At 35.3% G+C, this 23373-nt stretch overlaps 1 protein-coding gene across 5 annotated transcripts in view; it reads left to right on the forward strand.

Moving 5' to 3' along the window:
- The window catches only part of LOC136832814 (uncharacterized), a 665567-nt gene that overhangs the window by 525096 nt on the left and 117098 nt on the right, over positions 1–23373 (forward strand). For all 5 annotated transcript variants that reach the window (XM_067094433.1, XM_067094432.1, XM_067094435.1 and 2 more), the window contains one exon: positions 15838–16040. In XM_067094433.1, coding sequence (XP_066950534.1) covers positions 15838–16040 — 203 coding nt within the window. The remainder of the gene's footprint in view (positions 1–15837; positions 16041–23373) is intronic.

A 23373-nucleotide genomic window follows, 5' to 3' on the forward strand; every position in this document is an offset into this window, starting at 1 on the left:
CACCCATATACGTGTATTTTTGTGCATACAGATTTACTAGGTAACAGTGCCTATATAAAGAAATAAAAACCACTTTAGGAGGGCTTTTAACAGAAAATTGTAAAGAAGCCTCCAATTCCACATCTTACCTAATACATTAAAGAAAAATTTCTCTAATTATATAGCAAAACTTCTACGAAAAAATGATGCCTTGCCATAGAAGGTTACTGAAATGCTATTAACGTCCTTCTGTACGGGTAATTAATTTCGGCTCATTGAAAAAATGTCATACCGTAGTCATAATGAGCTCGCCATGCTGGTAAATTATAGTGCTATTAAAAAGGACACGCTCTGAACGAGAAGACTAATAATTACCTTAATGATGCGACACTAATTCTTCAACCTTCATTAAAGGTGGAACTTCTGGGATCTTACAAAAAGACCAATAAGTGGGAAAGTTTAGAGTCATTAAGAAATTGCTGCTTTTTCAAACCCAAGTAAAAAAGAGACAACAAAGAGACACAGTAACAGTATAGGACTAAATTCAGAACCTTATTTTTCGAAATGAAAAACAATCTATATGGATATCGCATATCAAACTATAACAGATACAGCTGGTGAATGATTGACTGATCTTTACTGTTATCGGGGATTCACAATCTAACTGCACTAGTGTCAAGATTATCCGAGATTCACAATCTAACTGCACTAGTGTCAAGATTATCCGGGATTCACAATCTAACTGCACTAGTGTCAAGATTATCCCGGATTCACAATCTAACTGCAGTAGTGTCAAGATTATCCGGGATTCACAATCTAACTGCACTTAGTGTCAAAGGAAATGAACGTAATAAACGTCCATACAAGCAATCCTCACAACCACCATAAATGCAAACCCCGGTAAATAGGAGGCCCTGTCGCAACTTTCTTCTGTTTGAAAGGCTCATATCATTAGCATGCACAGTGTGACTAAATATCACGATCTCATTATTTCCAAGCAAAGCACGTGATAGTGTCAACTGGGCTGTTGCTGTGGATACCAGAGGAGCTGGAAGACACAAAAACTAATTCATCGAGACCCTTGAGACAGGAGGCTGGGGATGAGTGGAGACTTATAGAAGTAAAAGCGCATGATTTAGAGGATATAACGATGGCGAATTAAATTTACAGTATGAGCTTCTTTTGCCACCTCTTTTTCCAAATTTAAAGTTCCGACACTGAAAAGCGATTAGCACACTACAAAAGTCCTCAAACGAGGTTTAGGAATGAGAGAGAGGTTGGCTTTAAAAATCCCTATTTCATAGAGCGCAAGCTCAGTACTGTAGATCATTTCTTGTACTGAAACAAAACAGTGATTATTACAACGAACGGGGCTCCTATTAGTATTAATTTCGTTTATCAAAACGACAATTCATCCAAAAAGACAATATTAGCAATAAAAGCTGAATTTGAGACCAAACTGCCTATTGTTCCACAAAAATACAATACGAATTAGTCATATGACAGTTCTGGCAATGTTTTTGAAAAGTTAAATCCTGCCTAAGCCTCTATTTCAGCGTTGTAGTCAAATCTCTTAATGAGATTCTATGCTTTGTTTCGGTTATTTTGGAACAATTTGGATTTATAAAACTACAGTCAGACTCGGGAAAATACTGAGGACCAGAAAACTAAAAGAAAATATAGAAATTGCTCGTGATCAAAAAATGGAAAAAAAGTAACAGTGAAGAGAAAAATTATGTAATAGAAACGATATAAATGAAAATGCTAATAATGCCTGTGCAAGGGCAATGAGATACAATGAATAATTATACGATGAAAAAACTATAATACGAGCAAACCGTAAAAAATACAGAGTAGAAAGAATAAGACATGTAACAGTGAACAATAAAAGGAAGAACAAAACTGCAAAAGTCTAAAGGACAAAGAGAATCAACAAGCAAAAATAAAGGAACACTAAAGATTAGAAAAGAAGGTTTTCTGAGAAACAAAGAATACTGGGATTAAACAAAACTAATAAAGGGAAATAAATGACTGAAACAAACAAAAGATAACTGTGATAATTAACGCAGAATATAAACGGATAAATAAAGAGAATCTAAACCAAACAAAGATGTACGGAGATCAAAGTAAGAAAAGAATACCGCAAACACCAACTGACCCAAGAGCCAAGCCTTTAAAGGCCCGATAAATCTACAATAATCACAACGACAACAACTAAAAGCGATATTCCTTAATTACAAAATAAAAAAAACGCAAAAATACCACGGAAAAAGTTACAAGTTTACCAGAATAAGAAAAAAATAAAAAAATCACAAAAACTATAACAAGATTTACCACACACATCTCATCACGCGTAATCCCAGCTCAACCACATTATATCTGATGTGTGCCGAGACAGGATTTTCTGTAAAATTCAATATTCGGAATTACTGTGCGACTGCTGTTTGTCCGTTCTTCGCGTAAACGAGATGAGCTCCGAACGAGTTCTTGAAAATTGCATTTCACTTAAATAAAAAATGTTCTGTCACTTCTCCGATCTTGTTACATTATTTGCTTCTTGTGAACGCAGGACTATTAGCTCAGTGGGAATGAAAATAACGAGTGTATCCTTAATTACTAATGGAAAAAATAACGAGTGTATCCGAAATTATTAATGAGAACAAGTGTATCCATAATTATTAATTACAAATATTCAATACCTTAACTGTATCGTCATTGTTACTGTCATCATTTCTACTTATATTTCTTACGAGCTTGATGACGCGCGCTACGCTGCGCACACGTCGGCCCGCCGCCGCTGTAGCTTGCACAGTCGATATGAAAGTGTACGAACCTACATTCCCGACACTCCACGTTTTACACCGGGGCGGACAAACAAAATCCACTCGCCTTTTATTACTTAGATTCCTTAACCTTTTTTTCAATTCTCCTGAAGATGCATTACACACAATTCAATAAAAAAAGGTAATCAGAAGCTTACTAACGAACTCGAATGAACTGAAAAACGACAAACTCGAGGAAAAGAGTATATTTCAGAGTATATGTAACATTAAAATGACTGAAAACAACCCACGAAACTCTATAAACCTTTCATCATATGGTAGCTTTAAAGTGATGTGCAAATAGAATTAGAGTGTTTTGTCAGGTGAATAAAATGTTTCAAGGTATTACCCCAAGTAGGGTTTATCTCAGCATAAAAAACCTAAGGACTGCAAATGCGTTGAGCCAGTAAAACACCCAACTTCCCCACCAAAACCGGAAGTCATTTACCCTGGGACTTTTCTAGATGCAGCACGGAAAGGATCTAGGAAAACTTTGAATTTAGCTGATAACAGACCCAATTTTAAGAACAATATTCTCACGTTACCATATGGTGAAATTTTATAAAGATTCTAGGATTCTGAAACATTTCGACTCAGTATGTTGCTTTCGGTAATTTTAATGTTAAAGGTATGAATGATGTTTCTGGCAGCATGTATGAAATTCCTTGCAGAATCTGTGATAGATAAAATTACTGACAAACTGGAACTTCACTATCACGTCGACTCAGAAGTATCAATATTCTGTAAAAACTGGTCAAACATCGAATGCAGTATTTGTACATTTGAGATTCTGATCTTCGTCAACTGGAGCGCACAAGTTCCATAGTTCGGTGCAACGGCACAGTTAAAAAGACTGTCACTCAATCTTATTTGATCAAAGTTAAGCATTGGTGGCGTATTAAACTTACGTCATGGATTGCAAATTTGATGTTTTTACATTAAAAAAACCACTGATAAATATACGCAACGAAATCAGTTTATGTATATATGTATGTATATGTGTGTGTGTGTATGTATATATATATATATATATATATATATATATATATATATATATATATATATATATACATATACACACATACATTGTATGTTTGTCAGGTTACTCTTCGAGTATTTCTTAGCAATAAGATTGTTGTTTCGGTCTGTGACCAGAAGATCCCGAATTATCCCTTCCTTATTACCCACGATAATCAGTCAGCTGATGGCTCGTGTTCCCTTTGTTTACTTTTTTTTCTAAACCATTCGTCTAAAGTGTGTCTCATGCGTGAATAAACTTGCAACCACAGCATAATATTTTCCAGCGGTATTCGTTCACATGAAAATCACATGCATCGGGTGATTCTTTCAGCATGTATCAAAGTGCGTGCGGCAGTGTGATGTATTTAGGATACAAATGAACAGATCACGGGAAAAATACTATATAGATAGATATATATATATAACAAATATATATATATATATATATATATATATATATATATATATATATATATATATATATATATATATACACACACAAAAAGAGCGCGCACACACACATATATATATTATATATATTGGAGGTCGTAGCCAACTAGTACATCACTTAACTCATGTTTCCTCGGTCCATGGATTGCAATATAATCCTGAGCACACTCGCTGAGGTACAGCAAAGTTGCACCTTTCTAACGCCACCGGCTCCAAGTCCATATTTTACATTTACACACACACACACACACACACACACATATATATATATATATATATATATATATATATATATATATATATATATATATATATATATATACACTGATACATACACAATATGACTAATAATCTCAAAGTTACAAAGACTTTCACAAAATTTCGAGTTAATCGTGGTCTCCACAAACAATGTGTATACAGACTAACCTAACATTAACAACCTCTTTTTGCCAACATAATCATGTAGATGATTTATGCAAACTAAGACGAATCTTCATTGACCATTAAGCAGGAGGAGATTTTTATACGTTTCAGGCAATTCCAAAGTGACCGCCATGCCACGTGACCTCATTAAATATTTCAAACATAAATTTCATGTATACCGGCATTATGCAACAGTTACATCAAATTTCATCCAACCGTTATTTCTCTAGATTAACACTAATCGGTCAGTATAAAAATAATGATAATAATAATAATAGGTAGTAAACAGATGGAAGGACTGATATAGCCATACCATGAAAAACCGACGTTAAGGAAAGAGGCAGGAAAAAAAGTTAGAAAGGCAAGAAGGTCTAAAAGGAGACTACCGCAAGTCTGAGTGGAGGTAGTAACTGTCAGCCTCGAAGCACTAACAGTACACCCAAAGGACCTCAGTAAGAGCCTGACGAGGATTGGGGATGCACATCTTTGAACTTCGCTTGCACCAATGATAATTAAGAGCGTTGGAATCCGAAGCAGGTTGCAGCCCGAATCCAAACTCGGAGATTCCAACCTAGCAATATAATAATAATAATAATAATAATAATAATAATAATAATAATAATAATAATAATAATAATAATAATAATAAGGCTCTTAAAACTCTAATAATAACATTAAAATAATGAAATAGATCTATCCAGCAACTGAAGATCACGAGAAGACATCCAACTCAAAACAATTTGCAACAGAATATAAATTACATATTACATTTTTTGATGATACAATAACTAACTACGGATGGGGATGACCACAAATCGATATTCGATTTTTATGCAAAGTAACTTCCCAACATTAACAACAACACAAACACCTGAATAAGTTCTTGCTTACAAATATGTACAGGCAGATACATGCAGGTAAAAGTATGCATTTGTTCGTATTCATACACGTACATTATATATGTGTGTGTGTGTGCACGTGACTTCTTTATACTCAAATATATAAATACCTCTTAAAATCGCATTCACTTTACCTCGGGAATAATATACACCCTAAAGTGTGAGTGTGTGTGTGTGTGTGTGCGTGTGTATGCGTGAGAAATTTGAAATTCAACACCAGATTAATCAAACAGTGGGACGTGAAAGAATTCTGTATAAAACAAACTAAATACAAAAAGCCCTCATGTTAGAGTTGTCGTATATTTCAAAAAAACAACTACAAAATATTTAGCGCTAACGAGGCGACAGAGCAGTACCTAAAAAATTTCAGTTCCAAAACAAATGTTCCCGTGCTACTCCAACACCTACAATAGAGAGAGAGAGAGAGAGAGAGAGAGAGAGAGAGAGAGAGAGAGAGAGAGAGACGCAGATGGCATATAACAAACATTTATAAAACTAACAATTGTCGAATGACTACATCACGAGAGGAAAACAAAGCGACGATGATGTTTGTGTCTGCGTCCGGATGTTGTATACTCTTTCACAAACCATCGGATATAAAAGTGATGGTTGTGTTGTTAATTTTTCTATCTCTAAACGGCAATTACCCTCCCTGACAAAGTTGCCGTGTTACTGATGCGTGAAGGAAATAATTAAAATTTAATTTTATAGCGAATTACGCAAGTACCGAGCTAAAAAAAAAAAAAAAAAAGTTCCTAATAATCTATAACTTTGAACATTGTCAATAAAAAAACTTATAATTTAGTGTACATTCCACTTTATTGGTAGTGAATTTAAGACAATTAGTGAAGTTAATGGGCACTGTTAGGACATTAATCCTGACGACATAATTCTCGTTTTTAGTGGTTAGTCTATAAAGAATGAGTTTCCTAGTCATGCTTTTCTACAAATAAAGCTTTGTTCAACACAGCCATAGCAGGAGACAGAAATCACTACAGTGAAGCATTCCCAAGCAGCTGTAACGAAAAACGCGACGGGCTATATCTGCTCCCTTAATCATAAGCGAAATGGCTAATCACACGATTTTCGGAACACGTTCTTCTGGGTTCACATGGCCTAACTGGAAAACGTTATCAGCCCGCCGAGTAATCGAAGGAAGGGTGAGCGTGATCTTCCGCGTGAGCCTCATTCAAAATTTACCTGTATGCCACAACTTCAACAAATATAAATTAAATTCTAAAATGCAACAGCAAACGTAACCCAGATTTACATAAAGACCGCAGTAATGACCAGATGAAGTCAAATTAAAATTTTCTTGAAAGTTACTAGGTAGGAAACAAAACAGTTACATAACAAAGTACTGATTACCGTAATTACCCTTTTGAAAACACACACACACACACACAGCCACATATAATTTGGCTACACCACAAACGATCCTCTCATTACACCTCGCACCCCGAGCATTCGGCATTTCATCATTTTCCTGACGTACCAAATCAATTAGATCTGGGCAGCAATGCTAGATGGAGGAAAAAGATGGACACCAATTTCCAGAGTTCAATTGGGTATTTGTTTCCTTTACGACCAGTCGAACAAAGAGTCGATTCACCAAATTTCAAAATAAATGCATCCGACATCAATGGAACAGTTTGACTATGCTCACATTATATATGTATATGTACACGTGTATGTATGTATGTATGTATATACATACACACACATCTACACTATATACATACATATATATATACATATACAATACACACACACACACACACCTATTCCGATTCGGCAAAACACATAGCACATTCATCACGTTAAATTTCATTCGTGCCACATTTAAACTCTTTCTTCCTTTTATAATAGTATTTTCCCAGTTGCTACACTTCAAGCGTCATTTTTATTAACAAAAGAAATGTCTTAGTTCATCATCGAACACCATAAATGTAAAAAGAAGAATATTTGTTCCGTATTGTACTTTCATAAATTACTTAATAAACAATACCTCCTCTATCAGACAACCACTACTTTATTCTGATATATAAATTAAGCAACTGAGAGAGTGATATAATTATTCCACAAAAAGACAGAACCTTCGACCTTAAATTTTCTAAAAGGATGAATTCAATTATCAACCTACGTTTTTTTGACGTCACACTATATTTTTCGCATCTTTCTAACCTGCATTTCTCTTCTACCTTCCGATCTCTGAGGCGAGCCGTCTTTGGAGGTAACTACAACGTTTTTAGTCTTCGTTCTCTACTTGTTTCGCCTCAATGGTTTCCGGCTACGGTACAGAAAACCAACAACAAGAGTTCCTCGTTGGGAAGTGGGTTCCGTTCTTAGCACTCTGCTCATTCGAATCTCCGACATAACTTATGAAGAACAAGAGTTATTTATTTCTGGTGATAGAAATTAATTTCTCGCTATTAGTTCGTTCCAATAAGCTGTCGGTCCCGTTGCTAGGTAACCAATTGGTTCTTAGCCATAAAATTAGGAGAGAGCTGTTAATCAGCTCAGTGGTCTGGTTAAAAAGACATATAACTTTTCAGGCTATCAGATCAAGATTTCCCCTCAAAACTAAATTCAATTGCCATCTGAAACATTTGTCTTAAGGTAGAGAATTCCAAAATTTTATGTCTAAATTTAATCGTCATAGCTCATTCTGAAACCTCGTCGAATGTCTCGTCTTAAAGTTATGGAAAAACCATGTAACATCACAGCAACATAAACTAATGCGGGAAATTCCTAACAGGGGCACTCAAATATAAAGCCAATCTGTAAATGATTTAGTTATAACATGGATACAGGCAACAATACTTGGTTAAGATTCCAGAAGAATAAACAACAATGTTCAATGATATAATATAGAGTATATGGAATATGACAACAGTATATGAAGCCCCTAAACCGACAAGAGGATACAAAAGGAAGCTTTCGTTGTAAGTTTTACCCTTAACAGCGTCCTGTCTTGTTTCGTTTCCTGCAATGGCTTCTACAGCAATACTTTCGTGCAGCTCCAACCGTACTGCTACAATGTTGAACGCAAGTCGATTCGTGAATAGCTTTAAAAAATGCGACTCACAAAGGCTTTTACACGACAGTTCGATAAATGGATCCCGAAAAAAGTTTCAAATCTTAAAACCAGATAGGTAGCATTTCTAACAAAATCTCAGCTCAACTGGGAATGGAAATCGTATTTCCCTCGCAGAAAGTGGTACAAGTTTCGGCGCTCTTCTCGTGAAGGATAACAAGACGGAGGATAAAGGATATCGAATGTTGAGCAGCGAATTGTACAAATGAAGTGAAAATGTTTTGTCCACAGTTTCTTTCCTAGCAATCTACAAAGAAATACCTCCCAAGAGTTCACAGAAGGCAATTTATATCTTGAATAAGATATTCCGTCTTTTGTTTTTACAAGATGGATCTGTCGTTTCCTTCTTCAATTCCATTCATTCTATCCACATTTTCTTCCTCTTCCAACCCCAGGACACTACTAGATCATGACATAAAGTTACCCTTTTCAGCGTTCTCGTCAAGAACAGATATTTTATTAGAGCTTTCTGGCTATCTTACGTTACATATATGTCTATTATTATTTATAATAATAATAATAATAATAGTAAAAACTTTAACAATCACATATCGATTGCTAGAATTTGGTGTGTAATTCAACAATGATTTTCTTATATTTAGAACTTTAGGCCTATTCGACGTTAGATATACTAAACCGAATAGCATAACTATAGCAAGGCCTATTAAAAAGGCCTGAAGAATACATGTATGCTTCAGCCTCTTAACACGTAATACTTCTCGCCTATTCAAATACGGGTCCCTCGCTTTCTCGTTTACACGGAATATGTTTTTCTGGTTTTCTTGGTGTGTGTGTAAAATTATTATTTATATATATACATACATATATATAAAATATATATATATATATATATATATATACATATATATAATATATAATATATGTAATATATACATACATACATATATAATACACATATATATATATATATATATATATATATATATATATATATATATATATATATTATATATATAAAATCATTTGTGAATGAGAAAGATCTCTGTAGAAATACAACTTATGAAAAAAGTGACAAACAACAGACCATCCGTCGATGGTCCAAGCTATTTGGAAACAGAAACCTACCACCACCAACCGCTATCTAAAAAGAGATAAACCTCTGGCAGAAACAGACAACAGACCATCCGTCGATGGTCCAAGTCATAACTGCTATTAGGAAACAGAAACCTACCATCACCAACCGCTATCTAAAAAGAGATAAATCTCTGGCAGAAGCATACATCCACAACGGAGAACAGTATTCTAGTAAAGGAAGTACAAATGACCTAAAACACGTTGCATTGATTTTATCAGTCATAAATACTTCAAGAATTACGAACAATACCCAACTTCCGTGCGGCATTTGCTGAAACTTTCATCGGATTTTTCTCAAAAGTTAGACCTCGAAAGTTAAAGCTTCAGACTCATTCAGCAACGTTCTATCCACCTGAAGGGAGGGTGGGGTGGGAAATCTGTACGAGATCTGCTAATCAATGGTGCTTTTGTTTTACTGGAGTTCAGCCTCATATCCCACCGACTACACCATTCACTGATCCGGTCCATGTCCCGATTGAGGCTGAGGGCAGCAAGATCTAGAGAAGGCAGCTTCATTTCTCGTACGTGGAAACTTCATTACATCCTCAAGTGTTGCATCATCGGCATAATGAACAATCTTGTTTTCCAGGCCAACAACCGTATCACTTGTATGCACTAAAAACAACAGTGGACCAAGAACACTACCCTATGGAACTCCAGAAAAAATAGGTCTTGGCTCACTACAGAAGATCCCGTCCACAGTAACTCGCTGCTGCCTACCTGTATGGAAATCTTGAAGTAATCCTAAAAACATATCCTCCAACTCCAAGATTCTGAAGTTTATAAATAAGTGCCTTGTGATTTAATAAATCGAAAGCAGCACTAAAATCCAGTTTAATTTGCCTTTTGCTGAATTAATAACTCGCTGTGTTTAATCGCAACGATACAACGTGATTTCATTTCATTACAAAGCATAATTTCATACAGATTTACACGAATAAATCTAGAAAATATAAGGTCATTTTTGCAAAGGAAATCCTTGTAAGGATGACACTTCCTGTATATTGACAACACTTGAGCAGCAGAAATCGAAAGTGGATGAGGGTTCAGTTGAAAGATACTTTGGTGTGTCAAGTGTTCGCCTCGAAAACATGAATTTTAGTTTCCAAGACAATGAAAAACCATCTTAAAGAGACTTTTAGTTCATTCTTTCTTTTTCACAATTACGGCATATGCCTAAAATTAATGAGTACAAATTCATTCTCATCACTATTTCCAATATACTTCAACTTCTGACCTACAGTTATCGGACTGGCAATACCTGATGCTATTGTAGCCGCTGTAAATAACAAATTTGCTCTTGTTATCAATTTAAACTCTGTGGAATAAAATACATGAACATACAGTTAAATACATATACACATGAGTCAATAGCTAATAAAAGAAATTTAGTAAATCGTAAACAAATAAACGACTAATAACACAACCACCCGACGTTTTTCCCTTTTTACTTCTGACTTCAACGTAAGCAATTTATTCAATTAATATTGCAGCCGAATTAGGAAGCTAAAACGAAGTTCGAAGTCTTGATTGGGCCTAACGACTGAATTATAACGCTTCGAAACTAATCATCAATCGGCTCTTCTGCGCGATTTCTGGTGACAAATGAAGCCCAACGCCAGATGGAATTATCTCACGTGAATAACGCCGACAGAAAAATGGTTTTCGCCATTCCCGACGATAACGGGACGGATGAGAGCGCTTTAGAGGGTCAAAAGATGTTTTTGGAAAAGGGAAGGTGAATACGGAACAGTCGTCATAGGAGTTGAATAAAGAAGAAAATTGATAAAAGTCTTATAAAGGGAGGAACGACAAAAATCAGAGCTAGAGAGAGAGAGAGAGAGAGAGAGAGAGAGAGAGAGAGAGAGAGAGAGAGAGAGAGAGAGAGAGCATAAATTTTATAAAAAGATAAAGGAAGAAAACAAAACGGCGTTGTGACACAGAAACAGGAGAAAGAGTAACACACAAGAAAGAATAATTTTGTGGGGATAGAAAATCCTTTTGAAGCTAAGACCAAAAATTACTTTTTAAAATGAAGGACAAGAAAGAGAAGGAAAAATCAAAGACCTTTGTGCAAGACGGGGAGGAAAAAAAAGGGGGAGTGAAGAGAGAGAGAGAAAAAAAGAGCCTTTTGCAATAAAGGACTGTCAGCGAGAAGAGTGTGACGTCCGAAGAAGTGGTGGCAGGAAAACGTCTCAATGTTGCCCCAAGAATCTTTTAAAATGTCCTGGAAAAAGAAAATAGGAAAACGCTTTCTTGCGAAACCTACGTGTAAGAGCGATTCCGGGCTAAAATTAAAATTTACGTCAAAACAAGTGCATCTAATAAATGTATGTGTGCATGCACACTTGTCGTGTGTGTGTGTTTGTGTGTTGTTAGAATAGGCTAAAAGGACAATGCTGAATTAATTGGGCCTGTAATAGTATCTTAACACGATGTAATAATAATATTTCTAGAAAATCTCTTAGAATATACATGAACACAGCTAACAAATGAAAATATATATTTAATTCCAGGACTATTTATTGATGACCTCGTTATGCACGAGATGTCCGTACGATATTTAAATGAGAAACTAAAGATTCTCGGTGATCTTGGTTAACGTCCTCGCCTCTCCTTGGTTAACCTAGTACCTGTTAATCCAAGACAGCTGTTACGCATCTGAAGATTAACCTCAAACGTAACCACATGTGTATCCACTGAAATGTTTTCATACTTCTTTAACCTTTGTCTTTTTTTGTAAAATTGGATCGTCTTTGTAAATCTTTTTCCATTATATGTAGTTTAAGAAAGCCTTACAGCATAGGCGACAGATCTTGCACTCCACAGTTTCAATTCCCACACGGCAATATACTTTGTATGCATTTTATATTTTTATTTCCAGAGACAAAAGTTATACATGCACGCACATACAGTGTGTGTGTGTGTATATATCTATATATGTGTGTGTATAATTATAATATATATATATATATATATATATATATATATATATATATATATATATATATATATATATATATATATATATATATATATATATATATATAAAATATTACTCTCATATTACTCTCATAAATACTTTATTCTCTATGATAAATTTATCAAATACGGAAATTCTCAGCATCGCATCCACTAAAATTAAACTGTTAATGTTTCAGGTAGTCAAACTGCAGGCAACGACATTACGATACTTGATTTCAGTATAGCAATTTATCTATGGCCACTTCTTCAATATGTTTGAACGTGGTGTTTTTGATACGTTAAGAAATAAACGATAAATAATGCTTGAATGTGGTCTGTTAATATGTAAGGAAATAAACGATATATAATGCTTGAATTTTGGTGGTGTTTGTTGATATTTCATGAAATAAACGATAAATAACACTTGAATGTGGTGTTTGTTGATATGTTAGGAAATAAACGATAAATATCGCTTGAACGTGGTGTTGTTATGTTAGGAAATAAACGATAAATAACGCTTGAATGTGGTGTTTGCTGACATGGTAGAAAATAAAAGATAAACAACGCTTGAATGTGGTGTTTGTTGATATGTTAACGCTTGAACGTGGTGTTTGTTGATATGTTAGGAAATACACGATAAATAATGCTTGAATGTGGTGTTTGTTGATATGTTGGGAAATAAACGGTAGATAACGCCTGAATGTGGCGTTTGTTGATACGTTAGGAAATACACGATAAATAATGCTTGAATGTGGTGTTTGTTGATATTTCATGATATAAACGATAAATAACGCTTGAATGTGGTTTGTTGATATGTTAGGAAGTAAACGATAAATAACGCGTGAAAGTGGTGGTGTTGATATGTTAGGAAATAAGCGATAAATAACGCCTGAATGTGGTGTTTGTTGATATGTTCGGAAATAAACGATAAATAACGCTTGAATGTGGTGTTGGTTGATAATTCACGAAATAAGAGACATTTGAGTACCTCTTCATGGAAGTCAAGGCCACAGGGCATACTCAGGTTATACAAACGAGTCAGTTAAGAAATCGTAATTTCCTACGAAATCTTAATCTTATAAGAGTAACATGTGCAATTATATAAAAATCAAAGATGAAGAAACTACGTCAATAACCTGACCTCTTTATTTCAAAAGAAATACGAAATGTAAACATTTTAAGTCGTTTCCCTGGGCAATATGGCAGATGGCAGAGATGTGAGCCAGGCCACCTGCATGGAAAGATGTCTTAACTACAGATGAAAGCAGTCACAGTATATGTCCAATGTTGCAGACTTCCCCGTGGTAAATCTTCATATATACATCTAGTGTTCTGGTAATTTATATGTGCATGTATATGTGTGTATATATATATATATATATATATATATATATATATATATATATATATATATATATATATATATATATATATATATATATATATATATATATGGTATATATACACCTACATACACACACACAATTATATATTTATATAATATATATATATATATATATATATAATGGTATATATACACACACACATATATATATATATATACTTATAATTTATTGGTCACATTTTACCAGATACGTATTCAATTTTAATAACTACAAAGTCCTCTAACTTTTCGATTTCTTCACAATTTCCATCTACGTTTATAGAGACAACCGTTTCGAAAAGAGTGCAGACATCGGGAAGCTATGGGGGGGCATTAAAGTTTATTCATATAGATACATTATATATATATATATATATATATATATATATATATATATATATATATATATATATATATATATATATATATATATATAGCAGGAGTGAAAAACAAATACATAGGAAAAATCCTAATTCAAAAGTTTACATTTTTTTTTTTTTTTTTAAGACAAAGTCGACTACACTTGTATAGCAAAATCATGGAGAGAAAAAAAGGGGACAGAAAGGTGACCTGCCCGAATGAATTTAAGCCTTTCCCTTTCATACGAAAGTGGCCCCGGAACTTTATGAAAATTGGTAAATGGAGGCAAAAGTTAGGTCAACGAAAGTAATTGTTCAAAGGAGACGGAGAGCGAGCCAGCTAGAGCAGCTCACTTTTTGGGGGTAAAAAGGGAAGCCTTTGTGGAACACTTTATGGATCTTCTCATAAGGAAGCCTCTAAAATCTAATAGATTCTCCTAAAGGAAATCAGCAACTGTAAAATAACAAAACTACAAACATACTATCCGAATTAGGTCCTTATTGCGCAGGAAAAAACACAATGATAATTGTAATGATAGCCATTGTTTATATTATAATAATGTATTTTATTTTTTTATTTCAGATATGGAAATTCTTTATGATGTATTTTACAATATTTTTTATTTTAGAAAGTCAATCATATAACAGCTTATTCTACAAGGAACAAAACTATTCATTAAGATCACTCCAAAACCGCATGAACTTTAAAAACGAAAGAAGAAAAAATGCTTCTCTCACCCATTTAACTGCACAGTTAATTTCAACTTGGTAGTAACGAAATAACTGACTACTAATATAAAGCAAGGGCTCTTACCACAATGATGCCCTCAACAGGCGAGAATTTACAAAACATCTCTACAAAATAGGAGTCTTCGTATGCAACTTGTTTAATAATTTTCACTGTAAACTGCTGCATTCGGGTAGCTGCATTAGCGAAATATGGAGAGCAACGTTACAGTTAAAAACAGATTTCGTAATTAAAATCGCTATATTTGGTCCATAGAGGTTTCATGCGTTTAATATGAGTACGTATTTTTAAATTACCAAAAGATAAAATGTCTACGTTATTTAAATAATAGCAAAACAATTAACCATTAGTGACAGTTCCATTTATCACTTCATAAAATCAAAATAACTTCCACTGAAATAAATTGTAATATTTACTTTTTGCCCATACCTAAAAACAGAAATAACCTTAGCACTGAAAATTCTGAATAAAAAGCTATTTTATCATTGATAAAGAGAGACCATCTTTACTCTTGTTAATGCAAATATAATATTGAAACTTGGCCGTTGATTATTCACCAAACCTTTCATCCACTTAATGAATTCCTGTTTCCGGCAGCGCCGACGGGTGTGCCTGGTCCCACCCTTGCTCAAGGGCAACGTCCGCGGCCTCTTCCGCGGCTTCCTCAGCAGCGTCGTCCGCCTCCGAAATGCAGACGCCTTTCCGCGTGGTGATGCTGGGAGCGGCCGGCGTCGGGAAGACCGCTCTGGTGCATCAATTCATGACGTCCGAGCACATCAACGCTTACGATAACTCTCTAGGTGAGTCCCTTTAATGATCTCTCTCTCTCAGGTCTACAGGCAAGGAATGGATTTACCTCGTGCCTCCTGTTTACTCAGAAACTGTATATTCCGTCTACTTTTATGATACGGTTCTACCGCTTCCTTCGAGATTACGCTTCACTGAATTTTCTCTACCACCATTTTTCCCACGATGATCCCATCAATGTCTAATCTAAATGGCGGTTCTATCACTGCCTCCCTTTTCATTTTCCCTTCAGTTGTAGCTTAGCAAGGGCATTTGGTTGCTGGTACCGTCTGACTGTATTTGGAAACAAAATATCAATCTGAGTTAGTGCTGATGTCACATAAGATTACTGTATTTATTCTCTCTCATAACTTCGTCGGCAACAGCCACTGGACTTCGTAGTTCCATAGAAATGTCTCTTAATGTACAACCATTACAAATCAACGCGCTTCATCAACAAATAACGACATACGTAACGTTCCACAAATCTACTTGAATAGCATGACTATTGTATATACAAATGTCTAACGAGAAAGTAAATTGCCTGACATACGTCAATTTTACCTTTTAGGCGTCGCATACCAATGTCGGTGTGCCACGTACGTAAGTAATCTTTACCGGATTATTTCCAATAAAGAAGAGATTAAACTTGACATCTTACAGCATTTCAGTTGGCAGTTTACACCTTTGCAATTGTCGCCTTCTTATTAGACTTTCCTTTCAGCACTATGATCAAGATAAACGATCTACAATTTCATAGTGTGTTGTCCATTATGTTCAAAACGTTTACGTTTCCATACGTTAAAAAATACAATGCTTTTGTGTGTGTGTGTGTGTGTGTGTGTGTGTGTGTGTGTGTGTGTGTGTGTGTGTGTGTGTGTGCGCGCCCAATTCTAAATTTCTATACTCCACTGTTGATTCCATTCGATTTTCTTTCAATTCTTTTTATCTTCCAAATTATTATATATAATATTAAACATCTGTGCAGATATTAGCTTTAAATCTCGGAGGGTTTTTCTCCAGTGATAAATGACCTCATTTCATTTCCTTCATTCAAGATTACGAGATGCAGTCACGCGTATTTCACTTTTATTTGTAATATGTCGTCAATTAATCCTACTATACAAATTATACTTGAAGCTTTAGATTAACGAGAATTATGAAAAACATTCCTCCATATGAGTTTACAGATATGACATCATGAAACGATAGTTCTGTAATTGATGAAATCCTATTTCAATTACTTCCAGTGGTATTTAAGGTTAAACTACATACATAAAAGCATGGAATTCTCTCAAGAAAAATATTTGATGGCCTATGTGCAAGCCTTAAAAACGTATAAATTATCAGCAGACAAACTCCCATATATGCGCAAATCTGTTAATGAAACTACATTTCGGTAAACAGTCATTTCCAAAAATCCTCTCGTGTTAACAAAATCGTTTGAAAACTGCACGAACGACAACGACCATACTCTCTTTCAAAAGACGACGAGACATGGCTGAACCGTAAGTCATCTAATCCGCAATTAGATATGGAACCTAATACGTGTGGTAGCATGTAAATCGGTAAAAATTAGGCTACTACAAATACTTCGGAAAAATGGAAGAATCCCGCACCTAATGTGCTCGTGATGTACCGGAATTTTATATATGCAATAAATAAAATCATACAAATTTTATCTTTACCAAATACTTGACGTATTTTATTTCATAAGTTTGCTTACCATTCATCTTCTTCCTTTCGATTAAAATGAGCCGAGAGTTATCCTTATACTATACCTCTCATTTCATTTAAGATTACTTTGTTCCCTGTCATCCATTCTATCTTTAATTTCCAAGTGTCTTTTGCCCGCATTTCCACTATTATTCGTCTCTCGCTTCTTATTAACGACCAGCAAGCGCTATTTTTCTACTTTTCTTCCAACAATAACCTTTCTCCGCCCCTCTTGCCTCCCACTTCCTCGCCTCCCTTTCCTTTCTTCTCCAATTCGAAATGGCGTCGTCGTATCATTACCACAAAGACGTCACCGAAAGCAGCCCTAAGATATCATGTAATGCGAGGAAACCAATTTCTTCCTTGACAATAGGAGGTTTTCCTTTGAGGACAACACCTCTCCGACATCTATTCCAACCTCCATCGACGAGTTTACTTGACATATATATAAACGGAAACATCCAATCGCGATGGACACGATGGTTACTAAATTTTTAATCACAATATGACTAGGAAAACACTACATCCAAAACAAGGAATGGTTTGGTCGTCTTAGTAACATTCTTTCTCTTTGGGAGGGAGGGGAGTGGATTTCAGAGTTTCCTGAAATAAAGTCCTTCTTTTCCTTGTTAGTCAACTTCCAAGTATCCGGAAATACAGAAATGTTTGCCCCAGAAGTCGATTTAAAACTTTTCTTAAATACGCCTTTTTCACGAAGTCGGTATCAATTTTCTTTTCTTTGCACGTCAGCTTCTGAGATATAGTCTTCGCTTCACATTTTGTAAAATTTTCTGAGATGCATGGTTTCTTGTGGTACTCTGCCACATGGTATTCTACCATAGGATCTTTGTTTGCCTCAGAGTTTTCTGAAATGTGGTTTTTGCTTCAGTATTCTGCTTCAAGGTTTTCTACTTTTGTGAACTTCTTTGCCTTAATGTTCACTTTAAAGCTTTCTTAAATATATTCTTGCTTCTGAAGAGGTTTTTAACATGTCTGAAATGCAATCTCTGCTTTTGTACTCAATTTCGTTGTATTCTACCACAGCATCTTTGTTTGTCTCAGAAGTTTTCAGAAATGCAGTGTTGTCACGGTGGTTTGCTTCAAAGTTCCCATCACATAAACTTTGGTTGTTTCAGTGATTGATTTCAAAAAATTTTTTTTTCTAAAATACAATTTTTCCTAGCACGTAATTTTCGAGATTTTCCAAAATTCGGTCTTTGTGCCGGTAGTTTATTTCACTTTTCTGCTACTGGGTCTTTGTTTGCCCAAAAAAGTGGATTTCAGATTGGCTTATAGTTGGTTGATATATAGATTTTAGGCATACGTGTATATTCCATGCACTGGGGGAACTAGGCCATTCAGCGTTTAGAATCTAACATTAATTTAGCTAAAATTCATTAAAATTATAAACCTATCTGGATGATCTTAGCTGAAGGTCGAATGGCTTTCAACTTCATATTACCAATTATATTATCCCAACTATTTTGCCACTTCCTACTTATATAAACATAAATATGAATAAATGGCAGTTTTCTGAGATATGGTCTTTGCTTTGAAACTCACTTTTAACAGGTTTTAAAATAATGGTCCTGCTTCAGATTTCAACATTGTCTGAATTATAGTCATTGTCCTAGTCCCCATTTCGTGGTTTTCTAACAGCCTCAAATTAATACAAAATTTTCTGAGATATGGCCTTTGCATTACAAGTGATTTTCATACTTCCTGAAATGCAGTCTTTGATGTCGTCTGAGTTTCACTTCGAAACTTTCTGATGTAAATTTTTGTTTCCAAAATCGCCTTTAAAATCTGAAATACAGCCTTTGTTTCGATACTTAATATCAGTGAAGTCTACCAAAAGGATATTTGCCTCAAAAGTTTCTGGAATACAGTTGCTGCCTTGAAGTGCACTCTCAGAACTCCCTACCATGCGGTCTTTGCTTTGGTAATCATTTCATAGTTTTTTTTATTATTATTACACTAATTTTGTTTGTCTTGAAGTTGATTCTAAAGTTCCATGTATTATATTTACTTCAGAATTCGTTTTCAAAGTTTCCTACAATGCCTTTGTTTCATGGGCTAATCTCCGAGTTTTTCCATCCAGCCTGGTCAGCATAAAAATGTTCTGCAACTGGGTCTTTGGTGTTCGATTTTGGGGTATGGTCTTTGCTTTGCGGGGCTCTTCAAATTACTCCTAAATACTTTTTTTTTTTCCAGTTGAGGTTTTCAAAGTTTTATAAAATACGGTCTTTGCAGTGGTCATCTATTCCATTGTTTTTATGCCACAGGACCTTTGCCTTAAAGTTGTTTTGAAAGATTTCTGAGATATGGTATATACTTCTGAAGTCATTTGCAAAATGTTTTCAAGTACGGTCTTTGCTTTAATAGCATACAGGTTTAGCCAAAGGGTCTTTGTTTGCTTCTATGTTGATTTCAAATTTTCTTGGTTATAATCTTCGCTTTGGAAGTCGTTTTACAATCCCTTCTGACACACGTTATTTGTTTTGAAAGTATTCACATTTTTTTTAACAATAATTGCAAATTTTCATAAAATACGGTCTTTGCCTAGGAAGTCACGGTCAGAATTTCTGAAATACGGTCTATGGTCTATTTCGAAGTTTCTGTCATAGGGTCTTTGTTTGCCCGAAAGTTGACTTCAGGGTTTTATGAAAAACGAATTTGCTTCGGAGGTCGTTTTCAAAATTTTCGGAGTCACAAAGTTTTACAACAGAGGTCGATCTGATGAAAATTCTGTGATAGCCTACTTTTTTGTCGCAGTATTACAGCAAGACCTGTTATATGTAAGTACGTTCCATTTCCTGTAAACAACCAGTCCATCAACGTCTACCAATGGAGTCAAAATAATTCTACGGGAAGTTGCATTAGTTCGCTTCGGTAGGCCACTGGAACAAGTAACCCATTGCCTTACCTATCCACAATCCGTTGGAAACAGGAAAAGGAACGGACCCTGGAAGTAGATGGAAAGAAACAGTAACAAAATTGAATACTGTCGATTTCCATGGAATACGAGGGGCTATCGGTGGCCTGGTGGATTTCGCACGGTCGCCTAAGCGTCAAAGGGCTCTTTCAGCTCATCCCTTTTTCCTCTCTTGTTAGCAATGTGTCATATCAGGGAATGCACGATATCATTAAGGAATACTTATTCCTGCCTCTCTACACGAACAAAAGACGAAATAATATTAATGGAAACGCCTAAGACTTGTTCTTCTTCCTATCTCGTCTCTTCTCATACTAATCAGTACTTTTCATAATTTTTGTAATCTCCCCCCCGCCCTCCCCTCCTACAAAACAGACTTAAACACTGATCTACTACCTATCTCATCTTGGCCTGATTTAACCAATCCAAGATTCCTTATTCCATTTACGTCAGATCCAAACCAATCTGGAAACCCCAACTTCATTTGGTCCCCCTTCACACGTGGTAATAGACCTACGAATTACGGGTGAGCACAGCCTACGACCGAGGAAAACGCGGATGGGGAAACCAATAAATAAGGGAAGGCTTATAATGATGATCTTGATAATGGAACCATTTACAATAATAATAACGGCAATTTCAGTAATAAGAATAAAAAAACAACAGCGACTATCATTAATTAATATTAAATATATATGATTAGTAAATTACAATACGTTTCATGCGTTCCAAAGACCGCGAACCTTCGCCAAGCCTCTGTAATCCAAAGCCTACCCAACTCCACACCATTCTTTATCAAGATCTGCATTCTTGTGAAACTCTGACCACCTGCTGCCAACAACGTGGCTCACCTTTGGTAAATTTTTTAAATATCCACAAGTATCTTACTGCGTCATTTGGCTAGAGAGCAAACAAAATTAACCAAAGACGTAACCTCCTTCCTGGAGAACAACTTACATGGTCACTTCAAGGGCAAATGAGTCCGACCCGACTCTGCTTTGATTTTCCTCTTTCCCTCAGGGCAAATGCCTGGTGGACTTAAGAGTTTCATACAGAAAGACCAAACCATAGCAATATACCTTTCATTGTAATCTGAAACACCTTAAAATAACACTGCCAACATTTCAAAGGACCCCGCTTTCATGTTATCAAAGAATCTTTCCCAAAGAGGGAGGTACATAGCAACAGGCAATGAATGACATGAGGAAAAAGAAGAGAGGACGCCGGTAAACGCAAGCTGGGGGTACCAGAACCTAGGAAAAAAAAAAAAAATTTTTCACACTCCATGTGACAAAATACTATACACCCGAACACTTAAATTAGGAAGCATTAAAAATCACGGTTTTATTTAATGCTATTTAGACTGTACCCCTGATCAATGTGTACATATTATATTCCATCAAAATTGTAAAGAAAATGTGGTTTGTTGCAAGCAAAATATAAATTTACTCTTATAATTCTAAAGAAAACAGGTATACTAAGTAAAGTTTCACACGGAAAATACAGACGTCAGTTGGAATCAGTAATTGGTCTGAATCTGCAGCTGACATTGAACCAAGTAAAAACAAAATGTGATCGTATGAGCGGAGGGGGTGGGGCGCTCGGGGTGTGGCCTGGGAACCAAGGCTGAATAGGTCTGGGATCAGCTGTTTAAATGATCGAACACGATAGCCAGAACTTTTTACGAAAAATAGAGATGCCCAGTGTAATATTTATGGCTTTTACTGAGGACAATTCACTCGAAAAAAAAAATCACAAAATATCCTAGAAATATATTTCGTCTTTTCCTTCGGTCAGAATGGTACGCTGGAGGACGTTAACTGGTTACCATCTTCCTTGGGTCCCAGTTTAAAAAAAACATTTAGTATCTGTCATGATGCAGATATGTTTTTCCTCGCCTCTTACACTTTCGTTCTATGTAAATTCTAAGACAAGGTTGACACGTCCGGAAAGTTTTGCGATCTTTGAAATCAACCCATTAAGAATTCATGTGTTTGTTCTTAGTACGGTAATCCCAGACTTTTCTCCCTTGCACGAGTCTCAGAATAATTACTTAATGAACGAAATACATATCAAATAATACTGGTAAAAATATTCAAGCTACTGGAAACCAAATCCAAATGCCGATTTATATCAAGGTGGGTACCGACGTACTTGTTCCAAATGATCCACGGGTAAAGTTTGTACGACCCAAAATAATAATATGAAACATGCAGTGGTTACAGGAATACTACACAGCACATGTTCCATTTCTGTTCACTTTTATTGTTCATAATTTTTCCTAATTGACCTTTTAACTAAATTCGCCCTTCCACGCGAATGGACGATTGTCCCTACGCCACTTAACTGAAGATAAAATCACTTTCGCAATTAGACCGTAAAAAGATACTTCTTGCTGATTATCTCTTGGACTTCGCGGTGTCATGAGAGTAGCCTAACCTTACACAGCCAATACCTTGAAAATGTGGTTCTGTTCAATTAATTATCTTTTTTATTCAACCCATGATGTTGCTATTAGGACAATAAATGTGTAAAGAGGCAACTCACTAAATTACTACACAATGGCAAGGATTAAAATTAAAACAAGCTACTCCTTGTCACTCCACTTGTAATCAGATATCTAAAGAAATTTTAGAAAAAGAGGAGAAGTCTACATATAAACTAAGGTGTTGATGAGTTGATGATTAAGATGGCAT

This window comes from Macrobrachium rosenbergii, chromosome 50, assembly GCF_040412425.1.
Source record: "Macrobrachium rosenbergii isolate ZJJX-2024 chromosome 50, ASM4041242v1, whole genome shotgun sequence".
In the NCBI taxonomy this organism is placed as follows: domain Eukaryota; kingdom Metazoa; phylum Arthropoda; class Malacostraca; order Decapoda; family Palaemonidae; genus Macrobrachium; species Macrobrachium rosenbergii.